A 19,984-nucleotide genomic window follows, 5' to 3' on the forward strand; every position below is an offset into this window, starting at 1 on the left:
TATGTCAATAATCAATATCGTCTCGGGACCACCCACAACCAATTCACATCGGTATGCAACAGAGAATGCGCCCGCGCAGTACAAACAACGCATCGCGAAATATAACAAAAACTAAGGACGAACTCTATTTACTTTCTGGTGTCAATAAACGTTTGTAGTCTTTGTTTTTTTAGTACTTGACACACCTGTAGCCCTCATTTGACAGCCCAGCAAAGGAACTTCTGTTAAAAAAAAATATTTTAGAATAGTGAGGAATATACATGTTCATCTGATGATTTTAACTATGGTGAAATTTTATAAATAAATAACTTCAAACAATACTTAAACGTCAATACTCCCACTACAAAATCTTTCAACAAGTGCGCGCAAAGTCTGGTGTAACATTATACATTTCTAACAAACGTAGGAAGTAATTAATTTCCTCAATAAAACGAACTATGCGTACACGCCTTATCGTGCAGTAAACCCCTAGCTATCGCTATCCCTTTCTTACACGGGGATTCACATCCCGCTCGCACCAAGCGTTGCTTAGCAACGGATTTGTTTACATAGTAGTTGAATGATCGATATGTTGTACAAGCAGGAACAGTATGATTGTATAAGTTAAGTATTATTGCTTTCAGCATTCAATCCAGAAAAAATATATCACAAAGAAGAAAGATTTCATTGTTTGTTCGCATTCAACAGGCACCTTAACTTGAAAATTTATTTCATCAAAAACCTACGTTATCAAGGCGACATTTTAAAAAAAGTTAGGGTTCTATAAAATTACGATAATCTAATTTCTAAATCGCACTGCGGAAACTATTGACAATAGCGCAAAGCGATGTGCTACAGTTTTATAGAAGACATCACCTACCCACCTAAAAGTATGACATGGTATCTCTACCAAACTGCAATTAAAAGTATAACTACTGGGAAAAACTTAAGGCTACAGAACTTCGGCAAGACCGATGTAATGCGGGTGGAACCGCAGAGCACAGCGAATTAAAACACTCAGTATTATTTCACTGTGGTCTCTCATAACATTTTTGCCATACGGCCGTAAGGCTAACTTTACCGCTATCAGAATCTTACTTTACAGCTGTACTGAGACACGAAGTTCTTTTTTTTTAATTTCATCAGGTAGCCCGTATGCCGCATGATCTGATTAAATGTGTAAAACTACGTGTTATATTATAAATTTAGTTCACGTCGTAGCAATAAAATCCAATCTGCCATCAACAACTTTTACTGTATTTTCGTCACCCACATGTAAGTTACTGACATTCGTAGAAATAGGCGAAATTTTATAAAATAAAAATACTTTATTTAGAACCAACAAAAAATGCATTATTTGCAGCATTTATTTTTGATTCAAGAAAAGCTTATAAGAATTTATAACATTTGTACATGCTTAACTATTTTAAGCATGTACAAATGGCGCTACATCATTTTTAGGTGTGGGACTCAGATTTCTGTATCTGTTATCAACTTTCCGTGCCTGACACACCGTCGACTATTTCGGTCCTTAGCCGTGTTTATCTTCACCGTACGAGCGAGTGTTTGATGGGCACATAGACCAAGAGTGCATTGGTGCACAGCCGGAGAACGAACCTAAAGGATGCGAGTCGCACGTTGATAGCACTAGGCCACTACTCTCTGAACAATTTTTAAGCAATTAAGCTCCAACTTCCACAGGTAGGAATTATAATCAACGATCACGTAAGCCAAGTTTGTTTTATGAAGTGAAATTTGAATGTGTAAACTTTGTTTAGAATATGTACCCGGCGCGTGCTCAGAATATTCTATTGACGCGCTTTTGAAATTCGAACTCGGGTTCCACATGTCAAGTGTCAAAGTTTTTATCTATTTAAAATACATATACTTTGTACGTTTGAGCCACTAGTAACATAAGATTAACGTGTTTTTTTTTTTAAATAAATAAGCATTTAAGATGTTATCGCCGCATACCTCGCATAGGATGGATCCAGAAGTTGTCTAACGAAAAAGTTCTTAATCGAGTATGAATGTTAAGTAACTTATGCAAAACACTAAAGAACGAAAAGTTGGGTACCTGCGCCACGTGATGCGCCATAACCGCCTCCTTGCATTAATTATGGGTAAAATCCAGGGAAAACAGCGTATTGAACGAAAAAATCAAGGCTTCGTAACGTTAGGTAGTGGACAGGTATTGCGACTGTGGAAAAGTTGTTGTACCTGGCACACCTTTCACGAGACGTTCAAGAGAAGAATAATACAGAATAAAGTCTACCGCCTACATATACGACGGTGAACCGTCTATCGTTTCTATACAAATATTGTCTAAACTTTTACATAAAACAAGTTATTTAAACCCCTGAGACGAATTAATATTAGATACACCAAAAGAAATGTATTTCCAAAATGTTATCGGATCTTTTTAAGACACTAGTGAAAACCCCAATTTCCCTATTTAACCGTAACACTTGACAAATTTGCGTTGAGGCGCGTCACATCCTCCGAAAGTAAAATTTTAAATGCTAATAACTGTTTCGAAATTGTAACCTCAGCGAACTCATGCGCAGTATTGTAATTCAAAATTTGAATTGTGATTCAAATTCGTCTATTCCAAGATGAAATCTTGCTTCTTTGTGTTTGTTGCGGTAGGTCTTTCTACATACTTAAGCACTATGTTGTTCATATTATCAAGAATTGTACACCTAGTAGGTAAATTATACCTTTTTGTTTAGGTAAACTACCAATTCGTGTTTATATAATAAGGATGAATTTAATTTTTATAGGATAGGGGGCATCCGGACACACAGTGGGTGCCGACTTTTGAGGAAGTAGTATGTATATTCTTTTTTTCATGGAGGTCGTACCTCCCAGGGAGGACCCCACAGGGTGTCGATTCCACAGTTCAGAAAATGATCGTCTTTTGCAAGTCTCTAACTAACAAGACCAATTGAAAAATATCTAGCATTCAACTTATATAGTAGCTAAAAAGACGGTACTGCGGTAGGGTATCTTATATCGTAGTAACGTATGTTCTAAATTTAAAATACCTAGTAATAATTCCTACATATCCCTTCTACTGTAAATAATGACTGCAAAATCTGCATCCATACAAAACTCAACGTCATCAATTACGGCTGGTATTTGTATCTATATATTATGCCTATGCATCGGGCGATAATTTGTCTGATTTTTATAAGAATGAATCACGTTGATTTTATTTTCCCTTTTACCTTAAATAATTTAAAAACAGTACATTTATATTCAACAGGTAATATATACTTTTGACGCCAACATTGTTTTAAGTTAACGAACAACAAATAGTTGAATATGAAAACGCGATGCGTACAAATAGTTATATCTAAAGAATTCGTCTCTTCGGCCGAGTCAACACATCTGTTTAAATAAAACCACAGATAATGTCTTCTATTCATTATAGTTTTATATTTAACTTCTTTAAGAGCCTTTGTATCTATAGACGATATAGAGTACAACAATTTACCATACAATAAAAAAATACAGCACCATTTTGTCACGTATAAGTCTGTTTCATGATGTTAATATTAGTTGCAGCTAGCAAACAAAAAACTTGGCGATTCAACTTTTTGGCTAGACTGAGAGGCTGAGTCTCTGGCCAGTTCTTCCCCGGATTAATTTGAGGATTGATTCCTGATTCATTGAGTAAGTTTAAGGCAGTTTTTGCCGCGCACCACGACTATGTGAAACCAATTCGACTTAAGGTCCTTCAAGAACGTACTAATTCTTAAAAATCAACGCGCTCGCGAGCCCCCTGGTATTGTGAGTGTCTATGGGGAGCGGTATTTCTTAACATCATATGACCCCTCCTGCCCGTTCCGCTATTGTATTTTAAAAAAGAATTAGTTCATAAGTAATATATTGATTTTGGTTATTCATACACATGTTGTGCCCAACTGAACTTTAACTAGAAACAATTCCACATACTGTAACTAAAATACAAAGAAATATCGTCAACGCGTTCCCTATATAACATTTTGGAAGTAAACAAGTGTTAGTTCCAAAAGCCATAATATAATCTGTATTTACTGACACACTTTCCAAAAATCTTTGCGATTCACGTCATATCATTACAATATCAAATCCTTGCAAACAAAGAAAAAATATTGTTTACGAAATCGCAAATATCGGTCACTGAATTATTAAACGGTTTTTAAATCATAACCTACTTCGCTACACTGTTTTATGAATTTATGAGATCCAAATTTGATCTTTCTATAAATAAATATCCACTTTTGACTGCGATTTTGCGTTTATTTTTGAAAACATGTCATATATATTTTGTTCCTATGTCCTTTTCAAATTAAAAAACATTATTATATATCTAGACTAAGGAAGAATATCTTCGATACTTTAAGCTTCTTAGTTAAATAATTACATCAAAAACTGTAAACCAGATATTAAATTATCCAAATAAAGTAAATACCGAATCGCATAATACGAAACCCTACCCATATGCCTTGTATAACAACTGAGCGTTTTAAACGACACTATATCGCGCGCTACCATAATCCAGCTGCCCATCAAAGTATTTCCGACATAGGAACCTTCAAGAATAGTAGAAACACACATTGCCAGAAGTAAGTTTCCCATTCTTAAAAAGGCCGGCTTGCCTGCTTGCTGTTTGCCCAAAATAAAAATCGTTTTCTGACACCCAAGTCCGATACTATAATTTCCCCCTCATTATATGAAAAACAACTGTATCTACTATTTGTAAATGGGTGTTTCAGTAGGCAATACGTTTTAAATTTGAAATAGACCAATTTGAAATTGTAATCGTATATTAACATATAATACGGGTCGATACCGGTGACCCGATGACGTAGGCTGAATATTAATTCTAGGCCTTTTTAGGGAGAAGGGGTTCTAAGAAAAAGACTGAGCTTAAATAAGTCGAGGAACTCTTTAAACAGGGCTGAATAAGTCTTACTAGGCCTTGACCAAAAGCTAATCATCTAATTATTAATTATTGCCAAGGAACGGATACCTGAGGTGAAGGCTGAGGCAAAGTGGAACTAAATTAAATAAAGTTACAGTGATAAAAGTTCGACTTTAAAAGTACAGTAATCACTCTTATAATACGGTAAATTGGTTCCGTGTTATAGCAAACGCGTTGTAGGAGTTTTCTCGAATAACGCGCTTAAATGACCCCACTTAACGAGCTATGTACAAATGATTGACGTTAAAGGGGATTTAAAAAGCAATTCTTATTTTATGAACGAAATATGTGCGTACAAATCATTATAAATGTCACAGTACAGAAATATAACGTGTAAAATCCCCCGTGTTATATTGGGTTAACTGAGCACCGTGTTATAAGATGCTTAACAGTACTTCTTCTAAACTATATCAAACATGATTTAATTATTAACAATCCATGTCCATTTTAGAAAAAAAAATATTTCTAATAGAACAAAGCTATATTGAAATACTAAAAATACATGAATTATGGAATTCCTCATAAACGCTACATCGGCTGAATACCCAACGTGTGAGAAACATACAGACATATAATACCTTTGTAAACTTAGTTGCCGACTTCAAAGAATGTATGACATAGAAAATGGCACTCAGAAATTTTATAAGCTTACGGAACATTTGATCAACATTGATTTTAAACTCTCGAAACCTGTGGCGAGGCCTGACAGGATTTTTGGGACTGCTGCACGATTCTTTGTACCGTAGAAACAAATATTAATTGTTGGAAAGAAAAACCTTTGGTGCCAGGAAACGAACGCCCCATGCGTTTCTCGGGTGTGTAGTGATAAATCAATTTCTATTGAATTGTAAACATAAACTTGCTATATCGTGATCAAAAAAAGTATTGATAAGGAAACTGTTCACGGAATTTTCGATATCTGATAAAATACACAAAAAGAAACACAGGAAAATGAATACTCATAGTTCTTTACTACCTTGCCCTCTAAACCGTTATTATTAAGTACTGGTGGGATTTTTATTCGAGACCACGGGACTTAACCAAACATAGTTAGTAAACTGCTCAAACAAGTTATGATTTTTAATAATAATATAGAAGTGTAAATGCCCCGTACTATATTCCTAGAATCTACATTATCGATTGATAAAGGGTTCTTCTGTTATCAAGTTTCTTGTGATCAAAATCTATACAAAACAAGTGCCTATTACGCTTACACTGATATGGATATATGGGGTTAATTAATCAGTTAGAGAATCCATGCCATTCAGCATTAAATAGCTTTAACACAAAATAGTATCGAGTTTTTCATTAGAGAACTAGTTAACTAATAACGCGTCACTATCGCCATTTTCAACATTTTCCCGCCATTAACGGACGCCATCTTGTTTGTTATCAGTTACATGAGGGGTAGATAAAGTGTACTTGACTTGTAATTATTGTCTGTTTAAATGTTATCGTAAAGGTTTCTAAATTAAATAAATTTATATGAAAATGAGGTGTACGTTGTTGTACGGAGTTTTAACTAGAAAGTAATTTAATGTTTCGGAAACTAGATTTAGCGCGAACTACGACTAACGTAGATTAAAGAGTTGGGATCCTATAAAACATAACTCGCAATGTTTATTTTGTCCGTATTCTTGACACTGTGAACGTGGCATGATATCCATATACTATTTGAGGCTATACTTTAATGAATAAGGACGTAACGCGGTACGACAGTCTATGTCATCATCATCAATGGCTATACAGTCCTTTGTGGGTCTTAACCTCCTCAAGTACACTTCGCCATCGCAATCTGTCCAGTGTTTCCCGCGTTGACTTCTTCGACCCCTATTGATTCAAAGTCCTTGATAAAATTATGCCACCAATGCAATGCACCGGGTTTTCTCTTACCACCGGGTTGTGAGTTCAGTAAGGACGATGGGGTTCTGTGGTCCACCGATCGGTACATGTCCCAAGCACTTGAGTCTATGAATTGGACGATGTTGGCGTGGTCAAGGATGTTATAAAGTTACGTATATTCGTTAATAGGTTACGTATTAACGCATTTAAAAAAATATATAGGACCAAAGCTACGTAGGGATAAATCGCAATTTGTCTCAAAAACTTTGACGTATTTAGACTAAGGTAAAAATATGTTATACTCTGGGTCATCAAACACAGCAGAGATAAAAACACCACAGATAAGGGAATAACGGTATTCCCGTAATACGGTCTGTTATCTATGGTGAGTGCTCTATGCTCTATTTGCTTTACACGCCCAACAATAGATTAAATACTTTTTGGTGACCCGTTTGAGTTTCTAAATACTTTCTAAATTACCAGTGACGGTTAACGGAGTGGCTAAACGTTACACTTTAAACTAAATGTTCTTGTACTTCCTTTTTTTGTTTTTATCTGTAATACTGCTATATTTTAGCATAGAACAATTATGTTAAGCATTAGAAAACAGCAGAGTTTAAACGTTCTGTTTATTATTATTGTATTATTATTTTTTAAACTTATTTACTGTAATCTCATTACGCATATGCGACACTTTTTATCGACAGGTGTTTAAAACACCAATAAAACTAAATATATCAGGTACTTCAATGATAATTCGTGATATGTTAATTAAAGTTTAAAGCAATTAATTTTAACTAACCATAGCTAAACTACGAACAATTTATTATTTTTTTTACGTTCCGTTTCTCAGTTTTATAAGGACTATTGCGATTGTCAATTTGGTTAGTTACCGAAGTTACTAGCTATAACTGTTTAAGAGTATTGTAATTATCCAATCCACATTAGGAATGATTCAATTTAGCATTTACAACACATTCACAGTTCTTTCTTTTTAATTCATATCTCCCGCCTTTCTGGCACCTTCTAGGCGTTGTGAGGCTTATCATTACGCAGAATTAGCCACAGAACTAACTAACCAACCAAAAACATATTACTGTTTTTTTAACCAATTTTGTACAGTGTTCACAAGCATTCATTGCATTGAATGAAATAATAAAATTGTTACAATATCTGTAAATATTCGTCTAGCATTTATAAACAATTCAACTGGTATAAGCGAATTGAATTTATTTGTAAAACAAATTCAAACTTTCAAACCAATATTTACGCAAGGCGTGCGTCAAAAACTAATAAAATTATGTATATTCATACTAAATAGAATTTTACCTTAACTAAATGCAATAGAGTTCATTTTGTCTTGGCAGTGACGAATTTGATCAGCTGCCTTCAATCATCTGATATAACAATATCTACCATCGTATATGGTTCATGAACCTATGGTAGACATTTTTATTGTCTTAGGTGCTTTCGACATTCTTAAGTCAACTTATACATAGATTTTAAAATACTTTTCACAGATTATCATACCTCCATTGTAATCTGTGACTGTACTTTGACAATCTGAGACAAAACTTAGTTTTTAATTTATTTTATTATTATTTATTACTTAAGATGTCTGGTGGAACATGATGTAATGGTTACAGCCCTTTACAAAAACGTTGTGTAAACCAAAAAACCTAGCGATTAAAAAGAGTGGCGGAGTTTATTGCCAGTTCTTCTCTTCCGTTCTACGCCTTTATTTTGAGATCTGGCTGTAAAATTAGAAGCATTTAATGTACATTTCTTTTTTTTGACGTTCACAAGTGTAAATTGTGTTACCTATATGAATAAATGATTTTTGAATTTGACTTAAAGGAATATTTTTTTTTATTATGGCATTCTTCCCCCCGAATATGGATAGACACAGCGGACATAGGTTATCGTTTAAAAGCAATCTGTGCCTCCTAATCCCTGTAACTCAAATTATTATATTTCTGCTATATATCTGTTTTCATATAAGAAACTGATACATTTGATTAAAATAACATCACCAATCAATTAATAAAGAATCCCTTTGAAATACAACAATCGCGTGTGAGGTTTTACTTTTTATCCGACGTAATTATATCTATTGCAAAATTATTGCAGACATTACATAAATAGATAAATACGAAAAATTCTTTTGCGTCATGCAATGTCTAACCCAGTCTTTTCCAACCGTTTTTGTACCATGGCCCACCTTAGCCTACCTAAAATTATGATGTAACTTATGTACCATACATAATTATTTATATATTTAAGAAATATACTAAATATTAATGATAGGTTTTAGGAAGAAATCACTAGGAAATTGTTAACGAATCAATAAGTAAATTTTCAAAACAAAACAATTTCCAATTTGGTTAGCATCAGTCAGAAGTCTCCACGTTATATCCAGTTGATTGCCCCCCCCCCCCTAAAACAAATTGACCCCACGTTGCGATACACTAGTCTCACTAGTAAAGACTAACTAGCTCTCTGTCTCTGTTAAATTTCGGATCAAATTCCAATAATGGATTGACTTAACGGCGATGTCTCTATTTTTAAATGCAGAACAAAGTCAGTCAAATGGTAGACCAAGCGATTCACAACACTGAGGCCAGACATTCGAAATTGTACCCCACAATTTTTGCTTCGTATATGATCAGAAATGAAGAAATATGACAGCCTAACACTAGTGTTGAACTTATTCGATCCCAGGTTACATGTATATACAGGGTTACACACATCAAAAGCCTTGTTCATTAAAAAAATATTATACCTCAAAAACTGATTTATCTTGACAGTGTCCGAGAAACTTTTAGCCAAACACAAATTTATCACATCTGCTTAAAACTTAAACAGTCCATCCTACTCTTCTTACAAAGGACTTTCTTAAACATTTAGGCCGTCTAAGGGTCGGCTTAGAACACGAAAAATCGTGTCATATTTTTAAGGCCTAGTAAGCACTAATAAAAATCAACCCAGTCGTGCCAGACAGTTAATATTTTATTAACGTTGTCGTGAGTATTGTTTTATATTGATGACTTTGTCCTATTTTTTAACACATTTTAGAATATTGTACTCTTTACAATAGATATCTTTAATCTACTTACAATACTTATATGCTTTACTTACTACTAAAAGTGTGATCTATTGGAGGACCATGAAAAGTGGTTTGAATTAAAAGACAAGTGCTTGCCTTGTCGCTTCTATGCGTGGAAGATAGACTCTTTAAGGCCCAATTCTTGTTCAGACTTCTTCCACCTCCATAAGAGTATTGAATTTAGGTATAACGTGATATATCAACTCTTACAATGGTTTCAAATATCTAGTTGGGAAGAAAATGTGAGGCACAGTTCCTGTAATATTCTTTCTCCGCAAATCATAATACAACATCTAACAAATGCCCCATGGAATATCTTGGCATATGTCTCTTTTCGTCGCAGCGTAAACACAATCGGACAGAACGAGACGAATATAGTTCCATTAGTATTAGAACCTTCAATCAAACTTAAATCTAGTTCTAGGAGCTGTCAAACCATTTCTTCTGTCTGACATATTTATGTGAGATACGAATTATATTTAACATAGACCTATGTTTTTTAAAGGGATGCGTCAAATTTAAACACAATTCTGGTATAAAAATTACTTCGTGAAAATAATGTTTATATACATGCACGTAATTATAATGAATAATTTTAAAAAGGTCACTACCAGCTGAGAACAATTCATAAAATTAAAATATAACTTTGAACGTACAGCAAATTATATTTTATTACAATATTGTAATGATAACTGCCTTGACACGGAAGCATAACCTTAACAATTATTTTGAAAGCCCTATTTTATAACTCCTGGCATATTAATGATGTATTTGTTGCAACAATTGAAATTCAAATTTCCGAATCTACTTATAAAAATTCGCTTAAACGCATTTTTGCGTGTAGACTTCAAGGATTGGAATACCTAACTACCAACATCTTACGCAATTTTATATAAAATGGAGAATACATGAAAATAACATTAATGATAACTATTTATATTATTTTGTGTTACGTCATATCTACATTTCGTGGCGTCATCGCCTAAGGGAGCTCAATTTACTAAATAAATTAAATTTCTTTCCTTTCTAGTAGAATTAAAACAGACAGCTACCTCATAAATTCTTGACCCGTGCACTCAGGCAGAACCTTACCATCTAGCCTCGAACAAAATGAATAAATGATTATATTTCATTGCAAGAGAATGTTAAGATCAGGTAGGTCAGCTCAGTTGTTATTTTTAATAATATATAAGTGGTTTTAACAAATCAACTTAAATAATGGAGGATGGACCATTCAGGAAATAATAGGAGTTCTTTGATACGGGTTTAATTATTAATAAATAAATAAACCACACTAGGAAACAATCATCTAAGTTTATAAGTATTTTTATAATTCTGTAGTGAAAATCTATAGTCTTTAATCTTTATAATAATCTTCCGTAATTCAGGATGGTCATGTAAGCACTTGCTTGATGAAATCTGCCACATGGATACATTTTGACAAAAATTATGGTTGTGTCGGTGTGAGTTACTGTTAGCGCTGGATCGTTAGATTTGACCTACTTCCCGTTATTCCTAAAACTTCTAACTTTAAGGAACCCTCTACCGGAATTGAACTCATTAATTTGAAGTATCGCAGATAATAACAGGCCTATTTCTTTGCCGGACATGTGCTATGAGATACGTTTAGAGACTTCATGTAATATACAGAGTATATTTAGAATTAGATAATTCTAAATATATATAATAAATAGATATTTATCCCTTATCTTTAAATAAATATTATATAAATGTTATTCTAATTCCCACAAACTTCGTCCAAAAACATCACTTATAGAAAGAAAAATATATAGGAAACTTTTAAGACTAGGATTTTATTTTAATTGCAAGATCGATATTTTATAATTAAACAGTCAATTAAATGAATCCCAACCTCATCAAGATAAATATTTTAACTATTTTGATTCAATCGTCTAATTAAGCTTACTCAATGTTAAAATATGCATTTTTTAACCAGAATTACTTCAACCTACAATAAATACCGCGCGTAGATATTCCACTAACAATGCTATTACACCACTAGGTGTAGATGTCATACAGCAAACAACGTGACTCAGAGAAAATAAGCGAAAAAAATAATAAAATCCATACATAAACTACAAATCAGCGAGCAAACTTTAAATACTAAAAAGGTTAAGAAACTTACCCAAAGTTTGCGTACGGATATCCTACCCGCAACAACCCCGATAACCTTCTTTGAACTACGCCGACACAAAAAAATAAGGCTCTTTTTGTATTAAGCAGACGTCTACAACCGGTGACGTCTAAACGATAACTGACTCGCGAGGCGGCGCCTGCGACGTCTGAAGTTTGAATACGCCTTCACGCACACACTGACATAGTTGTGAGTGACAAAGCCTTCATGAAAATGCAACGCGTTTACCGAACAAAGGTGCGATAATATCGGCTGTCAAAGTTCATAACGTCCTAAGCGATCAATAATCATGACAAAATTAATGAAAGCATGTTGTTTTTTTCACGGTTGCTTCCAGACAAATAGAAATTGTGACGAATCGCTGCTCGTTTAAAATATGTGCAAAGATTCAAAGATAATAGACTTGACTGAATAGCCGGGCATTAATATTGAATCCCTATCAATAACTTATGCTAAAATATTACGAAAACTCAAGCGTGCTCACTGGCGCATTAATTTTTCACGGCAATACTTCACATTGCCCAATTTATACTTCACCTATTTATTATTTCGTTAAATTAAAATTTATTTTTTTGTCCTACGAAAGGTTTTCTAGGACAACATTTTTTAAATGTATGTATGCGAGACATAAATGTAAATTTGATATTTATTTAAATCAGAGTTTCACGTTTGAATAATTTTTATTTTGTAATTGTTTTTCGATATAGGCATTTCGATATTGAGGTGTTTTTTTATAATAATTAAACTGCATAAGTTTGAAGGGCAGGATGCAATAACGTAAAATATTCTATGTTAATTGAACGGATGGGTGCTCTTTGACCTGTTTATGTTAATTTGAAATACTATCAAAATTTAATCAGATATATTTAAATTAAACTTAAGATGTGTTAAAAGATTTGTTATATTGAACAAAAAATCTATATCTACAGAAGACGTTTGGAAGGAGTGTAAATGCTAAAATGTTTTACAACAATTCTTAGAAACAGAAACATTATACAGTCGCATAAGAATGAAAATTAAGTTTGAGAATCATACAATTCAAATAATAAAAAAATATTAATTAAAATCCGTATTTAGCCCGTATTCATAAAATCACTATAATTATAAAGACTTAAAAATAACGATTGAACTTTTGGTTCTCATCACTTATGTGAGTCATAAGTGAAAAAAATCGACAATATAACATAGTATATAGACCATACAATACAATAAAACTATAACAATTAAAATTATGTACGTACCGCATTCTCTATAAGCACCACACAAAGCTCAAACACTCTTATCACAAGCTTTTATAATAAACCTTATCACAGCGATCAATACAATTATCTAAAACAACCAGTGGCCAATAGGTTTCGCTTCTACTTTATATACTTGGTGACGATTAAAAAAGAAATAATTATTTACTCAGGTCAAACCTATCTCCAAACTGAAGGGTTCGAAAAGCTTTAATCTAATGTTATATTATATAACAATAGATCGATAAGGACACAAATTTTAATATATATATATATATATATGGGGCCTTAAGTACGTTTATGAATAGACGTATAAATAAAAACATAGGGTTTAATCCTAAATAAATTATAAAATGCAAATATAATGTCAACGCTTTTGACGGAAAAAGTATGGAATTGTGTTCTTTTACCTAAACTCAAATCCTAGTTTTTTATGGTTTAGGGAATTTTGGCTTAGTTAAGCTAAACGTTCGTTAAAGGTGTCCATTAAAATACAAATAGATTTAGAACTGTTCTATCCTCCTCATTAAGAGTTTAAAAAACGATAAAATATATAAACCGTTTCCTGTTGCCCGAATACATTTTTTCCTTATTTTAACTACGCACCTTTGCGAAGAATTTGATAAAACGTGGCCGTTTTATGAAGAAACATATTCAGTAACTATATTATTATAATGTTGTTATAACCTCACAATTTAGTAATTGGACATTATATCGCAAATGCAATGTAGATGACTTTTTTAACTCCAAACAAAAGTAAAGAAACGAAGGAAAAACCTTTGAACCTTTGTTTGTTTTCAAAAACCTTTGAATTTTTAATTTGTTATACATATTACATTTATAAGTGTCCATAGATTAATATTTCAAATTTATACTATTAATTTGCTAGCATAACAAAACCTCAAACATTTAAGAATAATACAAATCCGACAAATATAAAGTACAACTTATCTTGAGATCAGTTTAATAACATTTTATAATCTACTAAATAAATGGTAGCGGCTAAGTGCGCCCAGCTGTGCACCATCAAAGTTGTGAATTGCACAAGTGAAAGAAAACATCGACGGACAGAAATGAAATTTTAAAAAATATCAATAAAATAAATATATAAATTTAAAGACCCACAAAGAGATGTTGAGACACTTAATTAAAAGATTAAAACTCACCACAGCAGCGTCTAACGATTAATACCATAGATACCTATGGATCCATAGATCCATACCATGGATACCATAGATACAAAGAGCGTGTAGCGAAGTTTCTAAAATTCCGGCAATGCACTCGCAAGCCTTCTGGCATTAAGTGGCCATGGGCGGCTTAACATCTGGAGAGCCTCCTACCTTCCTGTTTTGTTTATTTTAACTTCCCTGCATGTTTAAGGGCTTTAGAGCTCAAAAATGAGCTGGATATACGGGAGTGATAGTCAAGTCCCGACACTTCTTACCCTAAGTGTGAGAGTTGAAGTATTAAAATAATTGATACATACCTCAGATTGCAAGGAAGTTTGAAGTTCATCGTTCAGCTTCCTTAATGTTGCAATCTGGAAGAACATATACATGACGATTACGGTAAACATAAATTTTATAAAAAATAACCAACAGAAAATTTTTGTATTTACTAGTATGAAACCTATAGTATCTATTGAATAATAATTATTCGCCTAGTACTTATTCGCCTAACAATGCGTATTAGTTACCCGATAGGTGCTTATTAGTGCTTTTAAATTGATTGTCCCACTACCGAATACCTGATAAATTCACAAGTAGCGGCCATTGTGTGTTTTTTTCGCGAAGAATTCGAATGAGAGGAGCCTGAACTCCTAGGTTGGTTTTTACAGTCGTATTTTGAAATTTGATTTTTAACCTTAGGAATGAATAAGGAACGACAATATTATCTAAATCTTCAAGGAAATGTCCTAATTATGAGTTTATTAACGTTTTAATTATGTAATAAATACCAGTGGTATAACGAATCGTATACTAGAAATCGCTATTTTGTACTGACGATTCAACGATTGCTATTACGACTGGTATGTTGAATGTGTACCCGGGCGTTGTTAAAATATATTTGCATGCTATATATAATATATCCGTGATAAAGCTGCTTTTACCTTATCTTATTCATATAAAAAATTGTATACTCATATATATTTTTTATATAGGACCCCTAATAAGGTACATCTGTGACCGAGATGCTAAACTGCTAGGGAGTGTATATACTCCCCTTTACTAAAAAGGGACCTTTACCATTAGTTAGACTGGTCTCATGTTTAGCGTCACCCATATATTTACACAGTATACACGTATGTAAATTAATAATATTTTCGGGGGTGATGACGTATCATTGACAGATGTCACACAGATAAGGAGTGACGCCAAATGGTGTATCATTTTGTCATTAATCAATGTTCCCAAATGTTAAAATTTAAATCTATTGTATTTAAGACCTTTTCTTCTTTTATATGCTACAAAACAATATTGCAGTTATAGGCTTTAGAACAAACCTAAAAAGGGAAATTAGTACCTATTAAGAATAAGAAAAAGACAAGTAAAAGTATCAGTTTCCCAGAGAAGGAAAAATGACATGTAGTAATGTAGCGTATTCATATTATAACTTAAATTCTTAAAACGTTTCTATTGTCAACAGTTTCAATTAATTCACAAAAACAAATACATTTTCAAGGAAAACTACTTTTTAATTATTTTCTACCAATTAATTTAAATGGTACATTAATAATTTCTAAACGAGCTTGACGGGACGACTGTTGTCATCAAAGTTAAAAAAACGTCGGCCAATAGCATGTGAGTATTTTGAATTTTAAATTTGGAATGTAAATGCGAGCAGCCAATAGGTCAGAGTGGAATGTATTCGCACTGTTACCTGTGTGTGTGTTACTTTGTTATCAGGGTTGTCATTTAGTAAAGAAAAAATGGTTATATATAAGCTTATATTTAAAATATTTTTAATATTAATTAGATTATATAGACTGTTATCTAGCCCGTACATGTGTGCGAGTACAGAATTTCGGAATCTGAAATTAAATAACTCGTCTATTTGCAACCCTGAAGTTTTATTGGTCGATGACGCTCTTCCTGGTGGCTACAGGATAACATATATTCACTGTATATTTATTGACACTGACAGCTTCGTCACCTAAATTTTTTTATCGTCATCCTTATTCAATGTAGTAGGTAGATATAAAAATAATAATAATGAGACTTAAGAAAAAGTACAGGTTAAAAACGAAATAAAATTTAAATATGACAGTCATAATTTTTAACCAACTTAAAAAACGAAGGAGTAGGTCTTATCTAGTAGATTACAAAGCGTTTTTAAAAACAAACTATAATCGTTTATTTGCTAAGATAGTGGATACAATTGCGTATTGTTAAAAATATTTAAGAATATATATGTTGGCTGTTTCGATAGGATTGGTAGATTATATTCTACTTCTTCGGCTAACCTAAGTCCTAATATTTATCAAAATTAATCATCACCAGCACAAAGTTGTTTCCAGTCTTAATATATGAATTAAAAAAATACTTAGATTAAACCTTGTTCACAGAAAAAATCTATTCCACGAAGTTTTTAACTAAGCCCGTATTAACCTCGACCAAAATTAAACTAGTTTTAAAAGCTGTCAAACCATTTTTTCTATATGAAGTTTGACATATTTGACAGTGCCCAAAATGACGATTGTGACTTGAGACTGGAATTTAACCTTAGTAGTTCAAAACGATACATAAAAATAAATATGGAACTGCTTATGTTATTCAAAACGTACATGATATACACTAGAATGTGTATCTAAATTACAATTAGTGTTCTATAGAAAAAAAAAATATTTTCGTTCTACTTGTAAAATGCATTTAGATTACTGCCGAAACATTAAGGAGCGTTGTAAAGCTTGCACCAGTATAGTAGTTTTTGCGTTATAGAAAAGATTGCTCTCAGGCACACTGTTCATAATATTAGTGTGTGAGGGACAAAGCTTTGTTATCGCCGATAAGGTGATCAAACAAGATATACTGCTATCTACCCTTCTTTAACGGACAAAATGCATCCTAGGGGGCACAGTATTATTTGAAGACAGTAGCAACAAAGCACTTAAACAACAAATAAATATCTATAGCATAAGTATCTCAGCATGTGTGATGTTAAATTTTATTATGCAAGAAAAAGAAGATTGGGATTAAAAATGTAGAACAATTAATTAAAAACTGATTTATTTTGGTGATGATTTTAAAGAGAAGTTCAACTCCCGAGTGTCTATTAAAAAGTACGAAAATAATTATTATGCATGATAGCATTGTGACGGAAACTCATTAAAATTAGGACATGACAATGATAAAGAAACAATTTACATACAAACTGGTTTAACAAGTGTTAATATATAATTATCTTTATATAAATTAAATGTTGGAAATTGTCTATACCTATGAATATGTAAAATCTTTTTTATTTTCTTGAGCCACATAAATGTTTTTTTGTTTCTTTTCTTGAAAACACTTGTGTTTTAGTGGAATGATAGCTTTTGTCAATAAATTTATTCAATTTATCACATATTATATCGAGGAAAATAATCAAGTATGTGTCAAGCAACCAAGGGTTTCCATGTTGAGAGATGGAAGCCTTGGCTGGTAAATTGCAATAGAATTCTTAAAAATTTGTCTTGCCACAAAAAGACAAAAAGAACAAGAAATATAAGGTAGCCTGTGCCATACATTTTGGATGTACTACTTTCCTTACTATATTTATAAGCATATGGAAATTTCTTTTGTGCAAATCTAAGGTTTAACTCCACTTAGACATGGTGCTACCACCTATACCTTGCTAGTGCTCATAGCAGTACTTACAAATGTTTAAAGTATTGATGTTAAAGTGTAACAAGAGGAAAAGTACAAGTTAGTACTACTTATTCTAGTAGCTTGTACTTCTAAAAATTAATTGTCTTAAGTACTACCATTAATATCTCAAAAGAATTAATCAAATTACTTTTCTTTGTAACACACAACTTAATATAACTTCATATTTAATGAGTTTTAATTTTTTAAACAATTCAAATAAGATTGTTTTTCTTTTTTGAAGTATATAAATTATAATTGAAAGCTGATACTGTGTAATCACAAAGGTTAACTGTTAAGAAACCTGCACATCTTAAACACAAAACACCAAAGCATGCAAGGTTACATCTGTATGTATAAACAAGAAAAAAACATCCAATTGGAGGCCGAGACGTGTATATGATTGCACACAACTGGTTTATTATTATTCTTGAAATGTGCAAATGTTACTTGTAGTAATGGTGAATTAACATGTATGTTTTATAAATGACATAATTTTGAACATTTCACATATTACACTTAATATCAGTCCACCAAAGTACACATCTCATGTCTCTTTTCATCACATTATAACACAACTTGACAGTAAGAGTACTTCAGTTAAGAGTGCAATTAGACCGATAAGTTTTTATGAATAAAGGAGTAAGCTAAGAGCAAGTCAAATTACTATTTAGTAAATTTATTACACAATTATATGGTATTGGTAAATATCTTTTCTATCAAGACAAGCTTAACCTCTTTAAATTATATTTAAAATCTATGTTATGATGAGTTCTAATAAAGTTATTATTAAAAACATAACCTTAAAGTTAAATGTCAACAAATAGACAGCAGTGCTGAGAAGGTATATAGTATAATTATTATCCTTACCTCAAGCTCTTGTTTTTCACATTTTTCTTGCAAATCATTAGTTATTGAATCATTTCGAGAAGCTTCTTCTTCATTAAGGGGTCCGACAGCCTCAGTTAGAACTTCCGTAGCAAAATTCGTGATTTGTCCTTTTATACTGCTCAGGCTTTGATTTAGATTAAGCCACGACATATTTAATTTATATTGTAAGATGTACGCATTACTAACAATCCAGTGTTGATGTTTTTTTCTCGTCAAAAAGATGTAAACAATAAATAAATTGCATTATTTTGTAATTGACAATACACCGTACAGTTGGCAAAAAAACTAGTAGAGTTTTGACAGTAACTTGACATACCAAAGTCAGCTGATTTTGTTATGATGCAAAATCCACGATGATGATAAAAAACGTGGCTTATAAATTAATTTAAGTGTCTGTAACTTTGAAGTTTAAATATTCATCTGATTAAAAAATTGTAGAGTTTGTGTGAAAAGAGAACCGGCGAAGCAATGAAGCAAACTAATATAGTTCTTATTTGCTACGCGTCATTGAAGTTCTTTACTGATCTTCACTCTAATCTGACATATACTGTATCCTGAGAAATCGGCGATTGTGTGGATGCTCACGCCATCATGGGCGATCATTCCTATGATGTACTGACACAACGGTGATTACGTAGAATCATAGCCGATCTCAGTCATTTATGCCCTCTACACTAACATGATTGCCTTAAGTCGCCCATCTTGGCCCATTGTCACAGATTGTTCCATGTATTTTGAGGCATGCATGAAATAAAGGCCTGAGAGTTCGTCAAGGTGCCTTGACAGTAGTGTAGGTAATAAGTCGAAAACTTAATTTGTATGAATGACAGTTCGTGTGGACAGATTTCCATACAAATTTAGTTTACAGTTATGGCATCTTGTCTAAACCTGCTGACATTTAAGTTTTAATCAAAAGGGCTAATTGTCAGTTTTCAACTCTATTGGTTGATCTCTTGT

General features: G+C 32.6%; 1 protein-coding gene across 1 annotated transcript in view; it reads right to left on the reverse strand.

Annotated features, from left to right (window-relative positions):
- LOC123717586 (thyroid receptor-interacting protein 11-like) overlaps positions 1 to 19,317 on the reverse strand; it is a 40,856-nt gene extending 21,539 nt beyond the window's left edge. The window contains exons 1-2 of the mRNA XM_045673679.1: positions 19,007 to 19,317; positions 14,779 to 14,832 (exon numbers count right to left, since the gene is read on the reverse strand). Of these exons, the coding sequence (XP_045529635.1) occupies positions 14,779 to 14,832; positions 19,007 to 19,177 (225 nt within the window). The 5' untranslated portion in view covers positions 19,178 to 19,317. The remainder of the gene's footprint in view (positions 1 to 14,778; positions 14,833 to 19,006) is intronic.
- Positions 19,318 to 19,984: the final 667 nt, after the last annotated feature.

The sequence above is a fragment of the Pieris brassicae genome, chromosome 12, assembly GCF_905147105.1.
Source record: "Pieris brassicae chromosome 12, ilPieBrab1.1, whole genome shotgun sequence".
NCBI classification, from domain to species: domain Eukaryota; kingdom Metazoa; phylum Arthropoda; class Insecta; order Lepidoptera; family Pieridae; genus Pieris; species Pieris brassicae.